At 33.0% G+C, this 22,365-nt stretch overlaps 2 protein-coding genes across 2 annotated transcripts; one reads left to right on the forward strand and one right to left on the reverse strand.

Moving 5' to 3' along the window:
• Positions 1–738: 738 nt before the first annotated feature.
• Positions 739–11,369, reverse strand: LOC138325598 (DNA excision repair protein ERCC-8-like). Its single transcript, XM_069271370.1, has 5 exons — positions 11,049–11,369; positions 9,534–9,759; positions 6,267–6,487; positions 5,682–5,782; positions 739–4,845 (listed from the first exon to the last, which is right to left on the reverse strand). The coding sequence occupies exons 1-5, from the start codon at positions 11,216–11,218 to the stop codon at positions 4,337–4,339; spliced, it is 1,227 nt and encodes a 408-aa protein (XP_069127471.1). The 5' UTR covers positions 11,219–11,369; the 3' UTR covers positions 739–4,336.
• A 7,016-nt stretch (positions 11,370–18,385) lies between these two features.
• On the forward strand, positions 18,386–20,934 carry LOC138325599 (chromosome partition protein Smc-like). Its single transcript, XM_069271371.1, has one exon. The coding sequence runs from the start codon at positions 18,691–18,693 to the stop codon at positions 19,513–19,515; it is 825 nt and encodes a 274-aa protein (XP_069127472.1). The 5' UTR covers positions 18,386–18,690; the 3' UTR covers positions 19,516–20,934.
• Positions 20,935–22,365: the final 1,431 nt, after the last annotated feature.

Genomic DNA, 22,365 nt, shown 5'->3' on the forward strand with positions numbered 1-22,365 from the left:
TATGTAGGAATTAGACAGGCTGTTGTTCCAACATGGACATTACTATTGACCTTTCACCTCTTGGATTCAAATTCAAATCCCACTTTGGGCAGTAGCAAGATACTGACTCGGTTGGTGGTAGTTTTGCTCCGAGTTCTCCTGCTTTCATCCACCATGTAAATCTGGCATGTCCTTAAATGACACCAACTTTTAAAAGGATATAACAAAAACAAACAAAACAAATATTGGAAATAGAACCTAGAAAATCTGTTGTTTGATGTAGTTGAAATGTCAACATTCAGCTCTGCATATTGCATATGTCCCCATGTAGCACAGTACCTATTTCAACCCATGATACTCCAACATGAATTTTCATCATAAAGTTTATGAGAAAGAGCCCAATATTTATTTTCCCGAATCAACAGAGAGGAGAACTGTAATTTTGTGTAATGTTAATTGTATTTGTCCTTTTACCCTCCTAAGTGTCTGTGCTTTATCTTCGGCACAGCACTAGTTATACTTAGGATACTGCAGGTTCACAAAAAATTGATAAAATAATAAAAAAAATTCTGTTCATAAATAGCTAGAGGTAAAAAAGGAAACTGTTCAGAAATATCGAATAACTGTCAACAATTTTTTAAGATCTATGATGTCTACCTGAATATAAATCCTTCCTTCTGAAATGAGATACATTTGAGTGGACACTTTTACTATTTAGAATTTATGGTAAGTGTACAAAAGAAGAACAAAAGCTGTATGTATTTGACAGATTTTATTATGAAATCACTATAGACTGATGAGATTTTCGAAAAAACAACCAGACAGCATAATAATTTAAAGTGTCTTAGACACATCTATCACTCCTGTCTGTGAAGATTTTAATTGATAAACTGATCACGATTTTGTGTTTAATAGCCTATACATACATAACTTATTTTATATAATTCAATCTTTATTCTTCCTTTTCCTAATAGTGCAGGGGGAATGCATTAATTGGTGGAAAGTTAAACACTAGACCACTGTGCCTATCATATAGACACATTCTATATGTTCGAAAGTCGTCCATAAAAAAGAAAACCCGTAAATATGAATTGAAAGTACAGCAAATCCTGCTTTAGTTACCATCTGCTTGATGAGACCAGTTTTCTAGGATCCCAAATGACCAATATCAACCTAATTTAATCTGTGTATAAAGTCCACCTTGCTATAAAGACCATCCTCTGTCCCTTGACTGGTCTTTATAGACAGGATAATTATTTTATCATAACCACTCTTTTACACAAATACAAATTGTATGGTTTTAAAGCGAACCATGCTAAGCTGCTTCAGAAATAGCATATCTGCTGGTTTGTGATCGAGAGATAAATGTCTGTAGAGATCAACACAAAAACAAAAACAATGAAATGCCTTTCCGTCTTTAAAGATGCTCCTCTGCCGACAGAACATAAAAGGTATTCATTATTTGAACAAAAATTAATGTTTAATCGTGTATATATATGTCTGATTAACACAAAAATACATATTTAATATAATTTATTTTGCTTTTTGTGCAGTCACAATCAGTACTTAAATCAATATAGGCCATAGTGCTATGGATTATTTTCAGGACACAATTAATTATTTTTAATATTTTTATCTTGAAGTAAAATAAGAACCTCAAACTTTGCAATGGTGGTAATAGTGTAAATTAAGTAACTTGTGTTACTGAAGAAAAATACTACTGTTTTTGATAGAGAAAAATTCCCATTTTTTGGCGGTGGAGCATCTTTAAATATAAAGGGACAAAAACAGAAATATGTGAAAAATGTCAGCTGTTACATAGCTATATTACATTTTTTTCAACTACATGTACATTACATTCAATAGACATTGATAACCTTGATCAAGTTAAACTTGTATCATGAAAATAAATTATAGACAAATATGCCCCATTTGTAACATTGGTTTTATGTATGACACAGCTATTATATAAAGGCGTAGACAATATATCACTTGATTGTGGTAACAACCTACTGTGTATAATGCCATTCCCACTTTATCACACAAAATTAGCAGTAGATAAAAGGTGGCATTATACATATGGGAACTACTGCAGCAAGAACTTATATTTATCAGTCATGACTAATGTGAAAGGTTAAGATTTATCATCCATTTAAGGTTTACCATCCATTTAAGGTTTACCATCCATTTAAGGTTTACCATCCATTTAAGGTTTACCATCCATTTAAGGTTTACTATCCATTTAAGGTTTACCATCCATTTAAGATTTATCATCCATTTAAGGTTTACCATCCATTTACCATCCATTTAAGGTTTACCATCCATTTAAGGTTTACTATCCATTTAAGGTTTACTATTCATTTAAGGTTTACCATCCATTTAAGGTTTACCATCCATTTATCATCCATTTAAGGTTTATCATCCATTTAAGGTTTACCATCCATTTAAGGTTTACCATCCATTTATCATCCATTTGAGGTTTACCATCCATTTAAGGTTTACCATCCATTTAAGGTTTACCATCCATTTAAGGTTTACCATCCATTTAAGGTTTACCATCCATTTAAGGTTTACCATCCATTTAAGGTTTACCATCCATTTAAGGTTTACCATCCATTTAAGGTTTACCATCCATTTAAGGTTTACCATCCATTTATCATCCATTTAAGGTTTATCATCCATTTAAGGTTTACCATCCATTTAAGGTTTACCATCCATTTAAGGTTTACCATCCATTTAAGGTTTACCATCCATTTAAGGTTTACCATCCATTTAAGGTTTACCATCCATTTAAGGTTTACCATCCGTTTAAGGTTTATCATCCATTTAAGGTTTACCATCCGTTTAAGGTTTATCATCCATTTAGGTTTATCATCCATTTAAGGTTTATCATCCATGTAAGGTTTACCATCCATTTATCATCCATTTAAGGTTTATCATCCATTTAAGGTTTACCATCCGTTTAAGGTTTATCATCCATTTAAGGTTTACCATTCATTTAAGGTTTACCATCCATGTAAGGTTTATCATCCATTTATCATCCATTTAAGGTTTATCATTCATTTAAGGTTTACCATCCATGTAAGGTTTACCATCCATTTATCATCCATTTAAGGTTTATCATCCATTTAAGGTTTACCATCCATTTAAGGTTTATCATCCATTTAAAGTTTACCATCCGTTTAAGGTTTATCATCCATTTAAGGTTTACCATCCATTTAAGGTTTGCCATCCAATGCCATCCATTTAAGGTTTACCATCCATTTTGAAAATTCGAATTCAAACAAGAATAAGAGTTAACGTACATGTACAAAACATGTTCTAGTGACATATGTGTATGGCATATGCAAATTAGCATGATCCACATGCACATATTTAAATAGCAAATCCAATTCTACTTTATATTCTCTGTCCATAAAATATGAACAATGCTCCTTCCTTTTGAAGATTCCAGCAAAATAAAACATTTACATGTATATATCTGGTTTGGAAGTTACTTATACATGTATGATCTTACACAAATAAAGACAACAATTACAATTAAACCTTGGGCTTTTTTGGCAATACATAAATTTGTACAAAAATTTATCAGTCTTTAAATACCCAAGATTTTTTTTTTTATGATAAGTTACAGGTATGATTAAGCAATACAAAACAAAACTATCCATGAATAAAAGTGAAATATTTGGCAGTATTTGGAGTAGATGTTTTATTGGAATAGTTCTGAATGATTCATAATACCCGGTATGATAAGATTAAACGTGAATGTGATCTGGTAAAATGTCATACTGGACTGTAGGAGTTACCACTCCCCTCCCCCCCCCCCCACTAATATTGGGCTCAATATTTAGGTGTTGAAAGCAATACTCTTTATTGCAAACCTATACAGCATTTGACAAGGGACGGGTATGCAATTAAATGCATAATTTTTTTTAACAAAACAGAAATGAATCCAACGATACTTTCGTGAGTTGTTCCATGTCTTAAATTTCACATTATGATTTTGTAGGAAAACATTACAACATGTAAATGTATATCACACTGAAACTTTCAGATCATGGCACTTTGTATTTTGTAACATCTTTTTATGAAGACTTTAAAAACTGCTTCATCCATAATCTGAATCAATAATTTCAAAAGAATTTAAAACTAATTTCTGTCACCTTATGAATCAGACCAAATATTTCACACAATTGCACTACAAGTTTTTTTTTAAAGTTTTAACATATCATGTTTAACTTTAATGAACACATAATTATCGTTTCTGAAAAGCTGATAAACAAAATGAAAATGACTTGTGGAATTTGATATAAATATAATGGAATAGTATGTGTTTGTAACACACGGTGTACACCTGTCAGCTATCTTCGTCACTGCTCCATGTATCAGCTGTGGCAGATACTGACCGAGCTACAACACCAGCTATCCTTGCCACTTGCTCTTTTTCTGCATCATGTTTTTCCTTAAGATGGTCCTCATAAGCAGATTCAGTATCTGGGGTCCACACTAAAATGTTTCTGTCACTACCACCAGAGTACAGTTCCTGATAGTGAGGGTGGGAAATACAACAGTTCACACGCATGTAATGACCGCGTAAAATATCAATCTGGCTGCCTCTGTAAATGTCCAGCATTTCTATATTGGTACCGTTCGGTACAAATAATACGTCAGGACTACATCCTTGGGTAATCCCAATATCAATGTTCTTTTTCCATTCGTTATTAACTTTACCATAGTTGACCATTGTATTCTTCCCGGAGGCCACATTCCATAGTCGAATACGATCGTCTGTCCCAAAGGTGACAAGGTGAAGGCCATCTGAGGTGAAGGTCATTCCGTTGACGCATCCACTGTGTGCAGTTTTAGCTGAAATAAAACAAGAGGCCCATGGGCCTTAACGGTCACATGAGTTTAGATATAGAATGAAACAAAGACATATAAACACTATATACTGGCCCTTGAAGTTGGTCAGTGATTATATAAATTTGACCTTTTAATCTATGAAGAGTATTTGCTCCCATCAAACCTGATCTCAAGTTTATAATTCTAACCAAGTTTGACTCATTTCCTATGAAAATAATGTTCATAAATGTGTTTTTCCGGAATTTCAGAAGAAGATTTTTGATGTTTTAGCCTATTTGAGCCCTTTTGACCTCGCTCCTAAGACCCCTGGGGGTAAGTTATGGAAAATTTGTTAAAATGATTCAATGGCCATCTCATACTGATAATTCTGACAACATTCGACTCATTTCCTATAACAAATGACCAAATAATGTTCAAAAATGTGTTTTCCCTAGTAGATCTCTAGATTTAACCTTATATTGTACCTGTATAGTGGTTTTGAGTAGATGTACCTTATATTGAACCTGTAGAATGGTTTTGAGTAGATTTACCTTTATATTGTACCTGTATAGTGGTTTTGAGTAGATTTGCTCTATGTTGTACCTGTATTGTGGTTTTGAGTAGATCTCTTGATTTGCCCTTATATTGTTCCTGCATATAGTGGTTTTGAGTAGATCTCTAGATTTGCCCTGATATTGGACTTGTATAATGGTTTTGAGTAGATTTGCCATTATATTGTAAATGTATAGTGGTTTTGAGTAGATTTACCCTTATATTGTAACTGTATAGTGGTTTTGAGTAGATCTGCTCTTAAATTGTACCTGTATAATGATTTTGAGTAGATTTGCCCTATATTGTACCTGTATAGTGGTTTTCAGCAGTCTTGCCATTATACTGGTCCAGGGATTTAAGCGCTCCCTTGGCACTCCTTATGTCCCATAGTAACACTTGATTGTCCTGACTAGAAACATAAATATTTTGGTAGGTAAATAAATTACATGTACTTAAAAATATTTAAATGTTCACAAAAGATTTAATATCAATCACTTAATCTAAGGTCTTCAATTCTTTCTTTTAGATCAAGTTGTCATTTAATTTAGTCTTTAGCTGTATGTAATACTCTATAAAAAAAAATAAGGAATTAAATTAAATAAATATTTTGAACCATATAAAATATCATCTGTACAAAGTGTAAAAGTTTCTATGGTCACAAGTTTGGAACATTTTGATTATCCAAGGATTTCTTTAAGATGGAAATTAATCCAAAAAAGGATATAATTGCAATTGGTACAAAGCAGAACTTCTTTAACACTTTTTCAACTGAACTCAAACGTTTTAACCCTGATATCTTAAATATAATTAATAATACTTTAACACTTTTAGGTGTTCTTTCCTATCAAACTCTAGAGCTACAATAACCAGTGTTTCCCAGCTAATATTCTCACCCTCCTGATGCCAGTAGGAATTCATCCCTTGTTGACCACTTGGTGCAGAAAACAGCAGTAGTTTTATGACCTTTAAGGGTGTGTGTGGCTGATCCTGACTTTAGGTCTACCAGCTTCAGCGTGGAGCTCTGACAGGCCACAGAGATGAGACAGTGCTTTGTGGCAACTGAGGACATCGCATGACAGTAGATTATACCACTGAACTCAAATTCATCTGCTGGCTTCAACAAAAAATAAACACATTTGCATTGTCTAGTATGAAGATGAGAAATACTATTTCAGATGGATAGCACTTCCCAGCTGAAGTCAAATGGCTACAGTAATACAGACTTGAAATACAAGCCCTTACATCTTGCATTACATGTATACATAAGAAAAGAATTTTTTATATAAATGAAAACATAATTCTTTTCTTCTAATGCAATTTGATATCATTTAATAACTATAATTAAAACACAAATGATCTAAAATCAAATCTGGATCTTTATTAGGGCACTTTTAAAAATATCTTTGGCCCATATCTGTGTTCGAGTTATAAAGGACTGTTTGTGAAACTTGGTCCTGATACAATTTTGTAAGTAAAACACAAATTATATTAACTGAAACTGAAATGTATTGGAAAGGAATTTATATAAGCTTTGAGGTTTTTTTTACCAAGAATGTAGATGAGAAGGATAAGTCACTCAGGGTTTTGGACAAATACGTTACAAGCACAACCTTTGATGTAGCTTGTTGGTGCGAGGGTTCACCATCTTACTTTCTGAAGTGGGCTGTCATTTCATGAGATATATTTTTTTAATGACAATTTATGATATTTCTTCTAAATTTTACGTCCTTTTATTCCAGGTTCTTAGGTGTCTCGCGAGGTGTTTAGTAGTGTAAAGAGACAGTGACAAATCCTTCTCACTTATTGCTACGCCGCTTGAGGCGTAGCAGTTAGAATCGGATGCAAATCATGCCATCTTGCAGGATAGCCATGTAGCAAGAACGCTTGAATCGGATGGATGTTCGGTGTGTTACAAGCACTGCCTGTTGAAATAATATTAAAACGAATTACGGAAAGAGACTTAATCTGTCCCGATTCGGACGCCATCTTCCTGATAAAGCATGGTCACATGTGCCCTTGCATCCGTTAATTAGATTTCGGTGTAGAACAAGTATTCGTGGTAAAAGTATTCTGAATAAGGATTTTCTAGAAATTAATCCGGCATTTTAATTAAAGGTAGGTTTCGCCCAATGAAATATAAAGACTACCAAATTGAAATTTATCCTGTACATAGATATAATCTTCAGATCATTTTCAATGCATACAGCGAACAATATGGGTGGTCAGTTGCCTAGCTTGACCAGGAAAATACTCCTCTAAAATTAGTGCGAAGTCAAGCGTTACATAGAACATGACGTATTTTTTCCCAAAACGAGGCCGCAGCAACAAACGGAAGCGTGCAACAAAAGTCAGATGGCAGTGACAGTTTATCACGGCATGTTTAGTTGAAAAACAAAAAAAAACAAGAACAAATCGAAGTACGATGGACTGTTTATTCATATAATATATGCTAAAACACTTCACATGTTACTTACATACGCTCGCTAGCTTAGTACACCAAACAAACATGTAGTTAGTTTGCGGCTGTATGTGCGCAGGCATATGTGTTGAAATTTAACTCACCACATGCAACGCCGTTACACGAGTCCCAACAGATCCAGGCATGTTCTGCTTGAGATTTGGCTTCTGTTTCTTCTATCGCTACATGCCATCTCTGAATTTAATTTCCTATAAATATCCTAGGGTGCTACCGATTCCATTATAATTTCCTCCACTTTGTTGCCGATTCAGATATATTTTTTTTTATTTCACACACTTTCGTTCAGCCATTTTGTTTACGTTTAGTGCGTAACAATGCGCATGCGCAAAACTTCGACTACACAATCCATCGCAGCTACATTTGCATACTATTTTGTCTGACGGACACCGTAATAAATCAAGGATTTCCTTCAAATTTGTATTCAAGACACATTTGTTCAATCTCAAACGTATAAAGAAATTAAATTGAGTTATTTTTGATATGTTTTTTCATCTTTTCTTCCATTTATCGGATTTTACAAAAAAAATATTTATTTGGTTGGGCGAAACCTACCTTTAAATCTGGTTCTATTTACAGATGGAACAAATATATCTGTAGTAGTATACCATGTTCGAGACATTACTTTTATATTTCTTATTTAATTTAGATCACCATCGTGTAACATTAATAATCAGATATATTATTAACGGGACACTGAACATACTAAAATGCGGGATGACAGTACATACTAAAAGCGGAAGGAAAACGGACCATAGAAAAATATAGAAACATATTAGATTAAGTTCAATATTTTCTTTGCCTTTTCTCTGAGCATAGCAATCTCTGCATAAAACCCTTTTTAATTTGTTGGAAGCAAAAGTATTGTTAAAACTGTTCGCCTGTACTAGACCTGGCTACCTTGCACTAACACAAGCTCACAAATCATAAAATGGCTTTCAACAGAACAATTAAAATTGCTAAACAATATCATCATACTATTGTTTAATTTCCATATTTTGTCCAATCAAAGAGTTAAAGGGACAATTCGGTCTAAGAACACATTAAAACTTGCACATATTTCGGAAACAAACCAGTTCTAATGGAAATTAGATTAGTTGGTTTAACTGTGATATGTCAGAAAAGCCCACTGTAATCAAATGTATGTGAAATGTTCAATCGCCATTACACATAGCCTTGTATGCCGAACCCTTACCCTTGCCTGTGTAGTAAAGAATTTTTTGTCTAGAACTACTCAAAACGCTGTTACAGTTGTGTTAACATTATTAGATGCATGTTCTTGTCTAAAAATATTTTCATCAACTCCTCAGTGTTTATGTATTGCATTTGTTTAACGTTTATTCGTTTGACTCGGGTAAGGGTACTGTGTACATGTTGTACCTGCTTAATCGTATTGATCAACGAATTGGAATTTCAATAGTATTAATCAAAATAATTAATAATGTTGTGGACTTTGTCACTATTTCATGTATTATGTTTCATAAGGAATGTGGAACAATACATTTATGTCATATTTTGCTTCGTGGTTATGTAACGAATTAGCCTCACTGAATTGTCCCTTTAAGCTTCCATCCCATAGCCCACCTAGCTTCTTGTTTTTAATCAATTCTATATATTTCATACTGTACAAAGAGAGATAACTCTTGCAATCCTGCTGGATTTTCTCTTTCTAATCTGAACTTACCACTAGTGTATTTGTGTCCCAAACTTTGAGAAGCTTGTCCGTTCCACTGGATATGAACATCCCTGTGTCCAATGGATACCAAATGACTGTCTCCACTGTGTGCTTGTGTCGATGACGACTACCCCTCCCGGCAAAGCTCACCGATTTGGAAGTATATTTAACATTTCCAGTGAAATTCTCAAGATCATGAACAGCAACAGACCCATCAGAACTTCCTGATAACAAGCTGTAACAAAATAAAAAATCTATTAAATATATTATGATCTAAGTTCAAGCTGTTCAAATGAAAAAAAAAACATATATTATTAATTTATCATATACTGTACATTGTATCTTCAAGTTAAAGCAATACATATATAGATTGATAATGTTAATAATAATTATCATTAGGGCTTATAATAGCATTGGCATCTGCATCCGTTTTTTAATAAAACAATTGTATGTGACACACAGTGTAAATGTAAAGATGACTGTATATTATAATCACATTATTATACAATACAATCATAACACAAACATATATAAAAATACATCATATATATTCTATATATATATATAGCTCCTTTGCATACACCGTACCATACTATGTTATCGTTTTCGTTTTGTATGCATGATAAAGGGGTAGATCGGCTTGAAAATTTGAAATTTTTTTGTCCACATGGTTGAAATTACTTCTTTGTCCCATATATGTGTATACATGTACAGCACTTTACATGATGACTGGTAAGAGCAAATGCAGTTCTCTATGCGGCTGAAGGCTTGGTAGAGCTAACCATATAACACATGTGTGAGTACAATATAGATAGAGAATGCATAGTTAGTATAAATATGCTGGTCAAAAGATATACTCCAGGTGTTCTCATAATTATAAGCGCACAGCACGGTCAGCAGTGATGTCACGAAAACTGATGCCAAATATGACAGTACAGATTGCCATACATTTTTAATAACAATTCTGCCTTTGATAGATACCAGATAGATACCAAACTGAAGTAAATTAAACTATTCCTGTTGAGTTATTTCGAATTATTTTTAATTCAATGAAAAATATACAGTAATCTTGTAGAAAAAATGTGGACACAAAATGGAAAGAAGAAATCATAATGGAAAAGTACATTTACAGAGTTTGGGCTCCACCCTGAGATAGAAAAATTGTGCGTTTCTCCAAGAGTGATGTTTCCGTGCGAGGATAAATTTGATGAATTTGGATTGATATATGTACTATGTCTAAATGCATATATCAAATGTAAAACATTTCCCACACGGTTTAATTGAACAAGAATCATCTATGTAGAAGAATCCAAACTGAAGTTATTAATTCCAATCAATATTCAAGATATGGACATAAAGGCAATTGTTTTGCCTGTGTTCATAAATTACTTATTGCTAGACACATGGCTGCATGAAATTCAGAGGTTATAAATTTAAACCTGTATTTACATATATATATGTATTTTGTATAGTTGCACTCTTCATAGGCTTCTATTTGTTCGGTCACAATACAAAACTACTCACTATCTTGCCTCTACTGGATCGATGTCAAGAGAGTTGATGCCACCCAAATGAACAACCTCAAAATCGCGTCGCTTACTCAAATCGAGAGCGTATGACCGGCGAGTCGTTTCGGCTCTCCTCAGGACCAACGGATCCACGCCGGACTGTCTATCAGCCAGGAATTTTAACATTTTCAATGCTTTCAGTATCTACTGATTGTAAATACATATTCGCGTCTCCATAATCATAATGCTGTGTTCGGTTTACGCGTTTTTGCTGACAAACCGAAAACAAACCTCTCGATGTGATGTCAACATAAGAAATCTTTTAGTCTGGATCAATGACACACTTTTTATTACTTGGCGAAAAGTACGAGAGAATCAAACGTCGGGCTGATTAAGCTGGCAAAGAATATCTAGCCTACCGCAGTTTCGTACATATAGAAAAAAATCATTTCTTAATTACAATATGAAATAAAAATGATAATAAAAAAAACTCAAATACAGATGAAATGCAAAACAATTCTTATTTCTGCTTAGATAGAATAGAAAACTAACATGATCGCTCTGTCTTCGAGTTGTCTCCATTTTAACAGATATGCTTAGGCCTATATGTTCGAAGAAGTGGGTGAGGTATTCCGATTGAGAAAGGCCTGCAGGGCCGTTTTCGTTTAGGAACAGCCGGTTCGACATTTCAAGTATAAATCCTGACGGACCTGCAGTTTTTGATACAGCCCTGTGAGGGCTTTGTCAAGGCTCGTCTGAAAACGATATAAAATCACCAGGTCCGTCTTAAATTAATAAAGGAACAACTAGGTCCAACCGAAAAAAAACCGCATAATCGAAAACGGCCCTGCAGGTGCACGCAGATCATAAAACGTTTTCATTTATGACAAGCCGTTTTGATATTTAATACATAATAGCTTAAATTAAAAAGTTATTTAGCTTAAGTTAAAAAGATTTTTTTTTTAACTTTGATTATGTGAGATTTTTTATCTTAAGTTAATAACGTGATAATGCAAAATACGCTTTTCTAACTTAAGTTGAGAAGATAGTTGCACTATGATAATACCAAGGATTTATACATATACGTCCTTGGATAATACAAAAAAGAATTTGTCTTAAGTTAGATATCTCAATTTTGCATTAACATTTATTTTAACTTAAGTGTAAAAATATATTGATCGCATTTCCATCGAAATTGTGATCATGCAAAAAAAAAAAAAAAAAAAAAAAAAAATCAACCGTGAAATCGCCTTTGGACTATAGTCACAGTCGCCGTTTCGAAACTGCTTTGCGTGCTATGTCAATTTGTTTGTTTGTTTGTTTGATTAATTAACGTCCTATTAACAGCTATGGTCATGTAAGGACGGCCTCCCATGTATGCGGTGTGTTGCGTGTATGTTGTGCGAGGTCCGTGTTTCGGGAGACTGCGGTATATTCATGCTGTGTCTTCTTGTATAGTGGAACTTTCGCCCTTTTCATAGTGCTATATCACTGAAGCATGCCGCCGAAGACACCAAGCAACACACCCCACCCGGTCACATTATACTGACAACGGGCGAACCAGTCGTCCCACTCCTTTTTTGCTGAGCGCTAAGCAGGAGCAGAAACTACCATTTTTACAGACTTTGGTGTGTCTCGGCCAGGGGACAGAACCCAGAGCCTTCCTCACAGGGACGAACGCTCAACATATGTCAACTGCCTAACTTGAAGATGGCGGCATATTTATATGCCGAGTACCCATTGCACGTTGCATTTTATGTTAACTGTTAAGTCACATGTTCATTAAACATATTCACCTGTTGCTCATCTAAAATATTGCATTTGTTAAAAAGTCAAATTAGACCAGCTACAATTAATCACAACCAAGCTGAAAAGTTTTTTTTAACTTAAGCTGAAAAGTTTTTTTTAATTTAAGCAGAACAGTTTTTAAACTTAGCTGAAAAGTTTTTTTTACTTAAGCTGAAAAGATTATTTAATATAAACCAGGTTTTTTTTAACGAAAAATTATTTCTAAGGCATTATTCAAATCCAACACCTTTATTTTCTTACTAGCAAGTTGGCTATCTTGAAAAATAATGGAAGGCGCCATATTTACAATGTCTTCTAAGCAGAAAACATTTCTTGTTGGGGTTACCTTGAAGTAGTTGATTAGATACCGGTCAAATATTTATCTGAATTGCTGATAGCACGTCGTCGGCCATTTTGCAATATGGCTGTTCAAGCTTGTCGGGAACACCTACAAATGGTCTAGCCTAACCCATTATAAATATAAGGGGATGGCAGGTGGAATATTGGAAAACGATTTACTTATCTACAACCGGATGTTTTTAGCTAAAGTTGAATAAGGTTTATTTGCATTATCACTTTTTTCAGCTTAAGTCAAAAAGATTTCAACTTATTTTTTGACTTAAGTGAAAAAAAAGTGATTATGCAAAAAAACTTTTTTTAACTTAAGTTGAAATCTTTTTAGCTTAAGCTAAACATTTTTGAACTTAAGCTAAATAACTTTTTAACTTAAGCTATTATGTTTTAAATATCAAAACGGCTTGCCATATATAAAAATGATAAACATAAATACAATATAAATTATAAAATATTAAAGTATTAAAAGATGGATCAGACAACAGGCAAAGCCTACACAAATCCTTTCCAACGATTTATAAGTCTCGATCATCTACGTCCTAGTATTTTCCATAAAGTATAACTTTTTGATAAATAAAGTATATGAAATATAAACATAAAACATATATTCCTTGTTTCTTGATGAATAACAGCTATATTTCATCGTGTGAGGTGGGATTATTTTTCACGAGTGCCAATCGAAGAACGAGTGAAATATATCAAAGATTACACTTCACAATATACAAATTTTCTTTAAAAAAACCACCTCTGTAATAGTTACATGTAGCATCAAGAAACAATATATATATTCATATATTCTATTTATTTGGCTTCTTTTCCCACATCTCTTCTAGTTCTTAACATGTAGCTGCAATTTTGCCACCTACTACTGAATAGTTTCACACAGATGGGACAATTTCGAGGGAAATAATGCTACGCAATTATGCTTCAACAATTAGAATTAAAAACAATAGGAATGATGCAGGTATTCCTGCCAAAACGGTATTTTCATTGCAAATGCTGCGTTCGGATTGGTCAGTATTGATTAAAAATACCAAAAGTGAAAAAAATAACTCAAAACTGGTGTTTTCACTCGGGTGAAAAATACCACATATGTTTTCACCATAAAACCTTATAAACTGTATGTTACTCTAAGACAATGTAACAGATTTAGGTTAATCCCCTTAGTTCGATTATTTAACCTGTAATATTCCACTATATAGGTGAACTCTTTTCTCTTAGAAATCACTATACATCATCCAATCAAATGCGACGCTATAAACGACGTCATCATTTACGCTATTGGCTAATACTGTGTTTTTAAGCCAATGAAAATGCTATTGCAAGCAAAATAAATATATAACTATTCAAAATAGTTTAGTTTCGCATTCCATCATTAAAACTTTGTCATCATCTCAAAACGTAAAATTTAAGATACACAACATGACGTAACAAAGTAGTCTTTAAATAGACTTATACGTAATCAAGGATTAATCAAAGCGTACTCTATATATTATTATGATATACCAGAGTTACTTCCCTTCGTTTAACCCCGTCCATAAATCGCTTTTGCTTGCGGTTTTAGATAACACTTGTTTTTTTGGTCATATCTCCATAGCATAAAAATGCTCGTTATTGAAAGCAAGCTTAAAATCGTGAAGAAATCGTGTTTAATTGATCTACCACATACAATTAAGGGAGTCACCTACTTCTATCGAAACCAGAAACTTAAATACATGTACATACGTATATTTATATGTACCATGCATAATCATGATAATGGTTATTAATATCATTGTCGAAATGTGTCGATGGAATTCGAAGCTACTGACATATATCTTCACAAAGAGCAGAATGAATGGGTCGAATTATTACTGATAGTTTGATATCTGTCCTCCACACCTCCCTGTCACGAGTGGAACCTTTACCCATTTTATAGTACGATCTCGCTGAATTCCACACTACCGCCGAATTCACCGATTCAACCGCATGCGCTTTACGTCTATATAACATCTCAAAAATACTTCTGGTGTACTTCTTTCTTACGTCCAGTGTTCGGCTTAACTCTGCTTCTTGCTATAGACCAAACTCAAATTCAGAATCCGATCTATCAGAGTTAACGTTACTTCCATTCGCTTTACTCCGTCATCGACCAGAGTGAAATGAAGGCTCTTTAGATCAGAATCAGTTACTATGACCACATATCAGGAGATGTGGGGATAGGTACATATGTATATTGTCACATTTACTAGCTAGGTGTTTGTAGAAATGATGTAACGTTAACGTTGATATTATTTTTTAGATAAAATCCCACGACCCCTACTATCCGATACAAAACCCTGCCTACCACGTCGATATATAGTATTTGTGGTCTTCGATTGATCGATCGAGGGACTCAATTAATGTCCTTCTTCCGGTTATAGCCAAACAAACGGAACGCAGGACACAACTTGATGGTTACATATCATGATCACTCAGTATAGTGACTGCGGAAGTATAATATATAAAATCTGTACCCACATGTTCCGATCGGTAACTGACACAGTCATGTACGCCCTCTGATTCTGCTTTGTGAAGCAATGGAATGAATCACAAACTATACTTAAATTTATAATTATAGATTAATCATTTAGAACAAAAAGAAAAAAATGTAAGAACAACCCTTACAGATTATAAATACATGTATTAATGTTCATGGTGACGATTCATAGTATTCTTGTTTACAGTACCCTACATATCTACTTAATTAGCATGTCTTACTTAATTTCATTTAAAAATGAGTCAAACAACGAATAAAATACTGTACGAATATAAATTTCCAATTTCTAATATTGTGATTGTAATAATGAGGTCATGATCAAACGTCTGAGAAAATGTTAATTTACATACCGGTATTTAATATTGGAAATTAAAAGCGTTTTATAACGTTTCCAAAGGAACAAACTCCGTCTCAAACATTATCACAGGTTTTATTGACTCTCTGAGACTTTCATCACATTACAACCCCGTGTAGTGTCCCCACCTTGTAAATATAATCCTAGAAATGCTGTTTTGTTTGAGAGATAAAATGGTGAATTAATAGAAGGGAATGTTGTCTTAACACATTGCTTTACATCTGTATAGAATTTGTATCAAAATCGACAAAATTTTAGATTAGTTTTAAGCCAATATTACAATGTAACTGGACCATTTTCTAATGTTGCATGAGGACCAGTTTTTGCAACTTTTGTCTTTCTTAACATTTGCCAAAATAAAACTTAGAACACTTATAATGTATTCTCTATTACGTACGAATATGATGTGTTGGTCATGCACTTGGGGGATAGTGAATCACTTTATATAGAAAATAAATTCATGAATCAAACACTTCAATTTAATTGCTTTTATTCCGTGGACCTTAGGTCCATAAGTGCAAATTACAACATGTCAAATATACTACTTATACTACAAAAGAGATGGAGAGATACCATAAACATTAAGTTTCCAGCCAAATGTTAGTAAACTTTTGATCTTTTCTGACTTATTATTAAAAGCAAAATGAACAAATTTTGCCGGTATTTTTGTAATTATTTAACTTTGTTAACACTTAACAATTTAACTTATTTGAAAACACTTGGTCTTTTGTAATAATATTTTTAAACATAATTTTGGCGCGAATCAATAAATTGGAAACAAATATCATCAATTGAATGTTTATACAGTATACCCCATGTTGTGTTATTTGCATTTTTCATAACCTCTTGTCTATGTACCTCATTAATTCTATTCTCAATAATTTTAAATGTATAACAGTCAGCGTAACTTTCATAGCTTTGCTAGTTCATTTTTAATGTTGATTATCGACTCATCTAATCATATTATCTAAACATTATTTTAAAATATAGTTAGAGGTACCGTTTCGTTTTATCAAATAATTCAAAATTCTTATTCTTTTTCAGGTTAAACACAAAGGTAATATTCCTAGTTCTAAATAGACAAAATCATTACATGTTGTTTTATTTACTCCAAGAACATGGTATTGCAAAAAATAGTGTGCACCTTTTCTACATTAGGAGCTTTATGATGTCCCCAAATTTACCATGCATATTGCAAAATAGAGAGCAATGGGTCGAAATATTAAAAGCATGATTTTTCAACTTACTACCACTTATGGAAAAAAAAGCTGCTTACCTTCATTTGTAATTTGAATTTGAATTTTCTTATTTCTTTTTTATTTATTTGTCATTGTAATAAAATAACATTCCAAAATAATTTAATCCGTCGACTACATCAATATTAACATGTATTATAAGTCCAATTTTCAGTTTTCCTCAGTCTATCCCGTTTATGAAAATCAGTATTTTTGTCTTGTAAACATTTAGAGTCAACTTACAATCGTTATTATATTTATATAACGTATCAATCAATTTGTTGCAGAGACTTGGGCGACTCAGCGAGCAGAACTATATATATCATATGCATACATAATTAAAAACAAGTATAATCGAACCAATTTCTATGGATGGACTGTTCTCTTTTATAAAACACATTTCACAATCAATGACATATAAACTGTGCAAATTCGGTGATACATAAATGTAGTATTTCGCCTTGGAATAGACGGATCGTGTTTATATAGTATTCAGAAAAAAATCCATTATAATGCAATATTTAATATTTGGATACAGCGATTGAATGATTTTTAACATGTTTCTTCTATCGTTCCCTGATTTATAACTTTATTCCATCAAATACTTCTACCAATTAGATCAAATACTTTCTTTTGATCTGTAAAGCCTTTTAAAAAAAGTTTTGTACATTGTATATCAATTTTGTAAAACGAAATTTGTACCAATTGTGGAACATCCAGGCTTAATGAAAATTGGGCATCTGTTATTACATTATACTTGTGATCTCATTTCATCAGCCTTTTATTCACTCTCAAAGTGTATAATTCACCCATACAACTAATTGATGTCAACCCCTTGTAATTCTTTGAGTAATTGATATCACTTTTTTTGTAAATTGGTACTATACAACCTTTTGACCACGACTCTGGAAAAAAACAAGACTGGAGTATATTATTGAAAACATTAGCAAGACACGACAGTAGTTCATTCGAACAGTCTTTAAAAAACTCATTCAAAATATTATCTTCACTACAGTTGTTGCCCCTAGAATTGACTGTAGTTGATACTACCTGCTTAGAAATATTCTGATACAACTTTCCAAGATATGATACGTGAGGAGGTGACGTCACGTAGCGAGTGGACAGTCGAAGATTTTTTTGCTCTGCAAAAACTATAACAAAACACCTTTTCGAGATGGCTTCAAAAGTTCATGTTTGGCTCGGTTTTGTTATGTAGAACAGACTTTCGGAATATTGGATTTGTTTTGGAAGTGATATTCTAAAAAGTGTAATTTGAAGCAACTAACTTTTTGAATATGGACTAAATCGCTACGGTGACTACTACTCACCTCATGTACATGTAGCTACAAAGATTTACCTGGATCTCTATATACCTGTAAAGTTGTTTTGGAGTATTGTCAGCTTAACCATGCCACTACCTACTCAAGAAAAAGCTGCAGGAATGACGACGAGGGGAGGTTCTACAAGTAAACCTGAAAAACGCCAAAGTGGATGTGGTGGCGAAGTGAAAGATAGACGAACAGTAGAAGATAGACTTGATGAACTTCTTTCCTCTATGCTTACACGAGACTACCTTGATAGGCAGATCAAACAACTAAAAATGGACATACACGCAGAAAACAAAGAAATCACTGAACGTCTAGAAGGAAGAATTTACGAGTTAGAAACGGACAATGAAGATCTCCGGAAGACAGTGGGCAGTCTAGAGAAAGAAATAGAAAGTCTACATGCAGCGAGAGATAAGACAGAAATCAAGCTTAACGACCTGGAGCAGCATGGAAGAAAAGATTCACTTAGAATTATTGGACTAGAGGATAAATCAGAAAATGAATCCGTAGAAGAATGTGTCGAGAAAATAGTAAGATTTGTGACGGACAAATTGGAAGTCAGTCTGAATAAGAATGACATTAATATCGCGCACAGACTGGGAAATTTCACCCGAACGAAGCCCAGGAACATAATTGTGAAATTCACGTCACGAAGGAAAAAACATGACATTATACGTGCACGGAAGAAACTTCGGGGTAGTGGGCAAGTCATATTTGAGGATCTTACGAGGAATAACCAACAGATACTGAAAGACGCGTTTCGTCTGAAGTGTGTCAAAAATACATACAGTATTGATGGGAAATTATTTGCGGTACTAACTAACGGGAAAAAACGCAGACTGTTTATGGACACACCATTGAGCGAGGAATACCTCATGAACGATGGAAATTTTAGGAGACTGTGATTGTGTTTTCAAGATAATTAACTGGCTTTTGAAGAAGGTTGGTAAAGACATTTAAAGGCACTTCGAGGTGCCGCCAACCCGTGTACATTGAACATCATAGTTTCTTTTCATATCGGATAATTCATATATTAAACGTGTTCTTTTCTTGTGAGATAGTGATTTATTCATATGGATTAATTATGGAAATTCTCTGACGCAACCGGTAAGTGTACAGGTTTACGTACATTTCATTAATGTATTCTCAATACGGTACTGTATTCTTATTTATTTATTGATTTATTGTATTGTTTCTTAGGATACTGTACAGTATATTGTATAATTTGACTGCTTAGTGGTCAGCGTTTATGTTGCTCCCCTTCATATTGTTAAGTATATATATATGAATCAGAATATTTTTCTTAATACAGCGTAATATCCTCATATATAAAAATCAATGTAAAGGGATAAAATGCTCAATTACGGTAAGACTAAGTGATACGTTCATATTGTCTTCTTTATGTTATCTTAAATCGATGCTATATAGTTACCTTTTTATCAATCGAAATACTTATTTACTGTTAATTAAATTACCTAGTTAAAAATTACTTAACTTGTCTAACCATATACTCCATTGATTGATGATTTCTTTATGGTCTTATTTATTTATCAGTTTATATATTTATATTTTTATTAAGCTCTCATATACTTTTGCCGCTTCGGCTGGTATGTGTCTGAAAAATATATTTTTTTCTATTATATTTCCTAGTCTTTTGCTAAATAAGTTATTATTGTGTAAAACATTTATTTGCGAAACGAGCTTTGGTTTCCTCTTTTACATTGAAAAATCCGGAACTTTTATTTCTTTCGGAACTAAGCCACATATGCGTATGTATGTTGTAAACCTCAGTGGTTCCGAATGGCCAATCTCTTTTTTTAGTTAACGGTTTCCGGTTTCAATCGCATGTTGATTGATGGTAGCGAGATCCTTACTCTGAACCAGTAATTTATGTACGTATTTGAGTAGTAGTCCAAGACCTTATCCTATTTAATGTCTTTTGTTTCTTTAGCTCTACTTTATTTTATCTCCTTTCTTGACTTTTTCTATTTTCAAACCTTTCCTATCTTATGTATTGGGTCCGAGATGGTACAACTAAAAAACTTCTCTTCGATTGATAAGTGGAAGGTATAATGCTCATATCGGCTAATGTGCAAGGGTTATCTAGCAGAGAAAAACGTAAGGATGTATTCTCATATCTAAGAGATACGAACCATAATATTTACTGTTTACAAGACACGCATTTTACACAAGACAAGGAAGAGTTTATCAGAAACGAATGGGGTTATAATGCATATTTTTCGTCTTTTCGTGGAAATTCACGTGGAGTAGCTATTCTTTTTAAAAATAATTTTGAGTTTAAAGTTCTTAGGGAAAAGACAGACAATACAGGTAATTTCATAGCTTTAGAATTAGAAATTGAAGGTTCACATATTACTCTTGTAAATATTTATGGACCTAACCACGATAGTCCTGACTTTTATGATAATATTTCAGATACGATTGAAGAATTTAATTGTACTCATGTAATTATATGTGGGGATTTTAATCTTGTTTTAAACCCTGATCTTGATTATGACAAATCATATAAGAATGTAAATAATCCTAAGGCTAGAGATAAAGTTCTGGAGATAATTGAAAATTTTGGTCTTATTGATGTATTCAGGGAGCAACATGAAAACATTAGGAGATTTACATGGAGAAAAAAGAATCCAATTAAACAGGCACGTTTAGATTATTTTATTATTTCGGAAAGTTTACTACCCAGCATTAATTATTCAGGTATAGACCCCAGTTATAGATCGGACCACTCATTTCCAAAAATACTAATTAAGTTGAATGAATTCAAAAGAGGTAAAGGAACATGGAAATTTAATAATTCACTTCTTCATGATTTGGACTACTTAAAAACAGTAAATGATTGTATTGATGAAGTTAAGAAACAGTATTCTTTACCTGTTTATAATCTGAATAGCATTGAAACTATTTCAAATTCGGAAATTCAATTTACGATATCTGAGCAGCTATTTTTGGAAACACTACTTATGGAAATCAGAGGAAAAACAATATCATTCTCATCTTATAAGAAAAAACAACAGAACTCTCAAGAAGATTCTCTTAATAAAGAAATAAAAGAACTCGAGGAACAAGATAGTGTTAACTTGGATGAACTACATGAGAAAAAAAATGAGTTAGAGAAAATAAGATCGCATAAAATCAAGGGAAGTATTATAAGATCAAGGGCAAAATGGGCAGAGGAAGGAGAAAAACCTACAAGTTATTTTTTTAATTTAGAAAACCGAAATTACACCTCGAAAATTATTCCGAAATTACAAATTGATAATGGCAACATTATATCTAAACAGGAAGTAATTTTACAAGAAGTGCATTCTTTCTATAAAAAATTATATGATGTTTCAAACACAATTGATACTCAGAATGTCAACTTAAAACATTATCTCAATAATTATAATATACCAAAACTATCTGAAAATGAGTCTGATAATTTAGAAGGGGAAATTTCACTTAAAGAGGCAGGAAATACTTTGAAATCGATGAAGAATAATAAAAGTCCCGGATCAGATGGGTTCACAACAGAATTTTTTAAATGTTTTTGGGGAAAATTAGGGGAATTTGTAATAAGATCAATCAATTTTGGTTATCAAACAGGACAATTATCTATAACACAGAGACAAGGAATAATAACATGTATTCCTAAAGCAGATAAACCAAGACATTTTATTAAAAACTGGAGACCAATTTCACTTTTGAATATTGTATACAAAATTGCATCTGGATCTATAGCTAATAGGATA

The sequence above is a fragment of the Argopecten irradians genome, chromosome 6 (genome assembly GCF_041381155.1).
Source record: "Argopecten irradians isolate NY chromosome 6, Ai_NY, whole genome shotgun sequence".
NCBI classification, from domain to species: Eukaryota; Metazoa; Mollusca; class Bivalvia; order Pectinida; family Pectinidae; genus Argopecten; species Argopecten irradians.

Coding starts and splice junctions, on each gene's coding strand:
- LOC138325599 (XM_069271371.1), top strand. CDS start 18,691: ATGCCACTACCTACTCAAGAAAAAGCTGCAGGAATGACGACGAGGGGA.
- LOC138325598 (XM_069271370.1), bottom strand. CDS start 11,218: ATGTTAAAATTCCTGGCTGATAGACAGTCCGGCGTGGATCCGTTGGTC. Junction 5,783..6,266: donor TTCCTACTGGCATCAGGAGG/GTGAGAATATTA, acceptor TTATGTTTCTAG/TCAGGACAATCAAGTGTTAC. Junction 4,846..5,681: donor TGCTGAAAACCACTATACAG/GTACAATATAGG, acceptor GTTTTATTTCAG/CTAAAACTGCACACAGTGGA.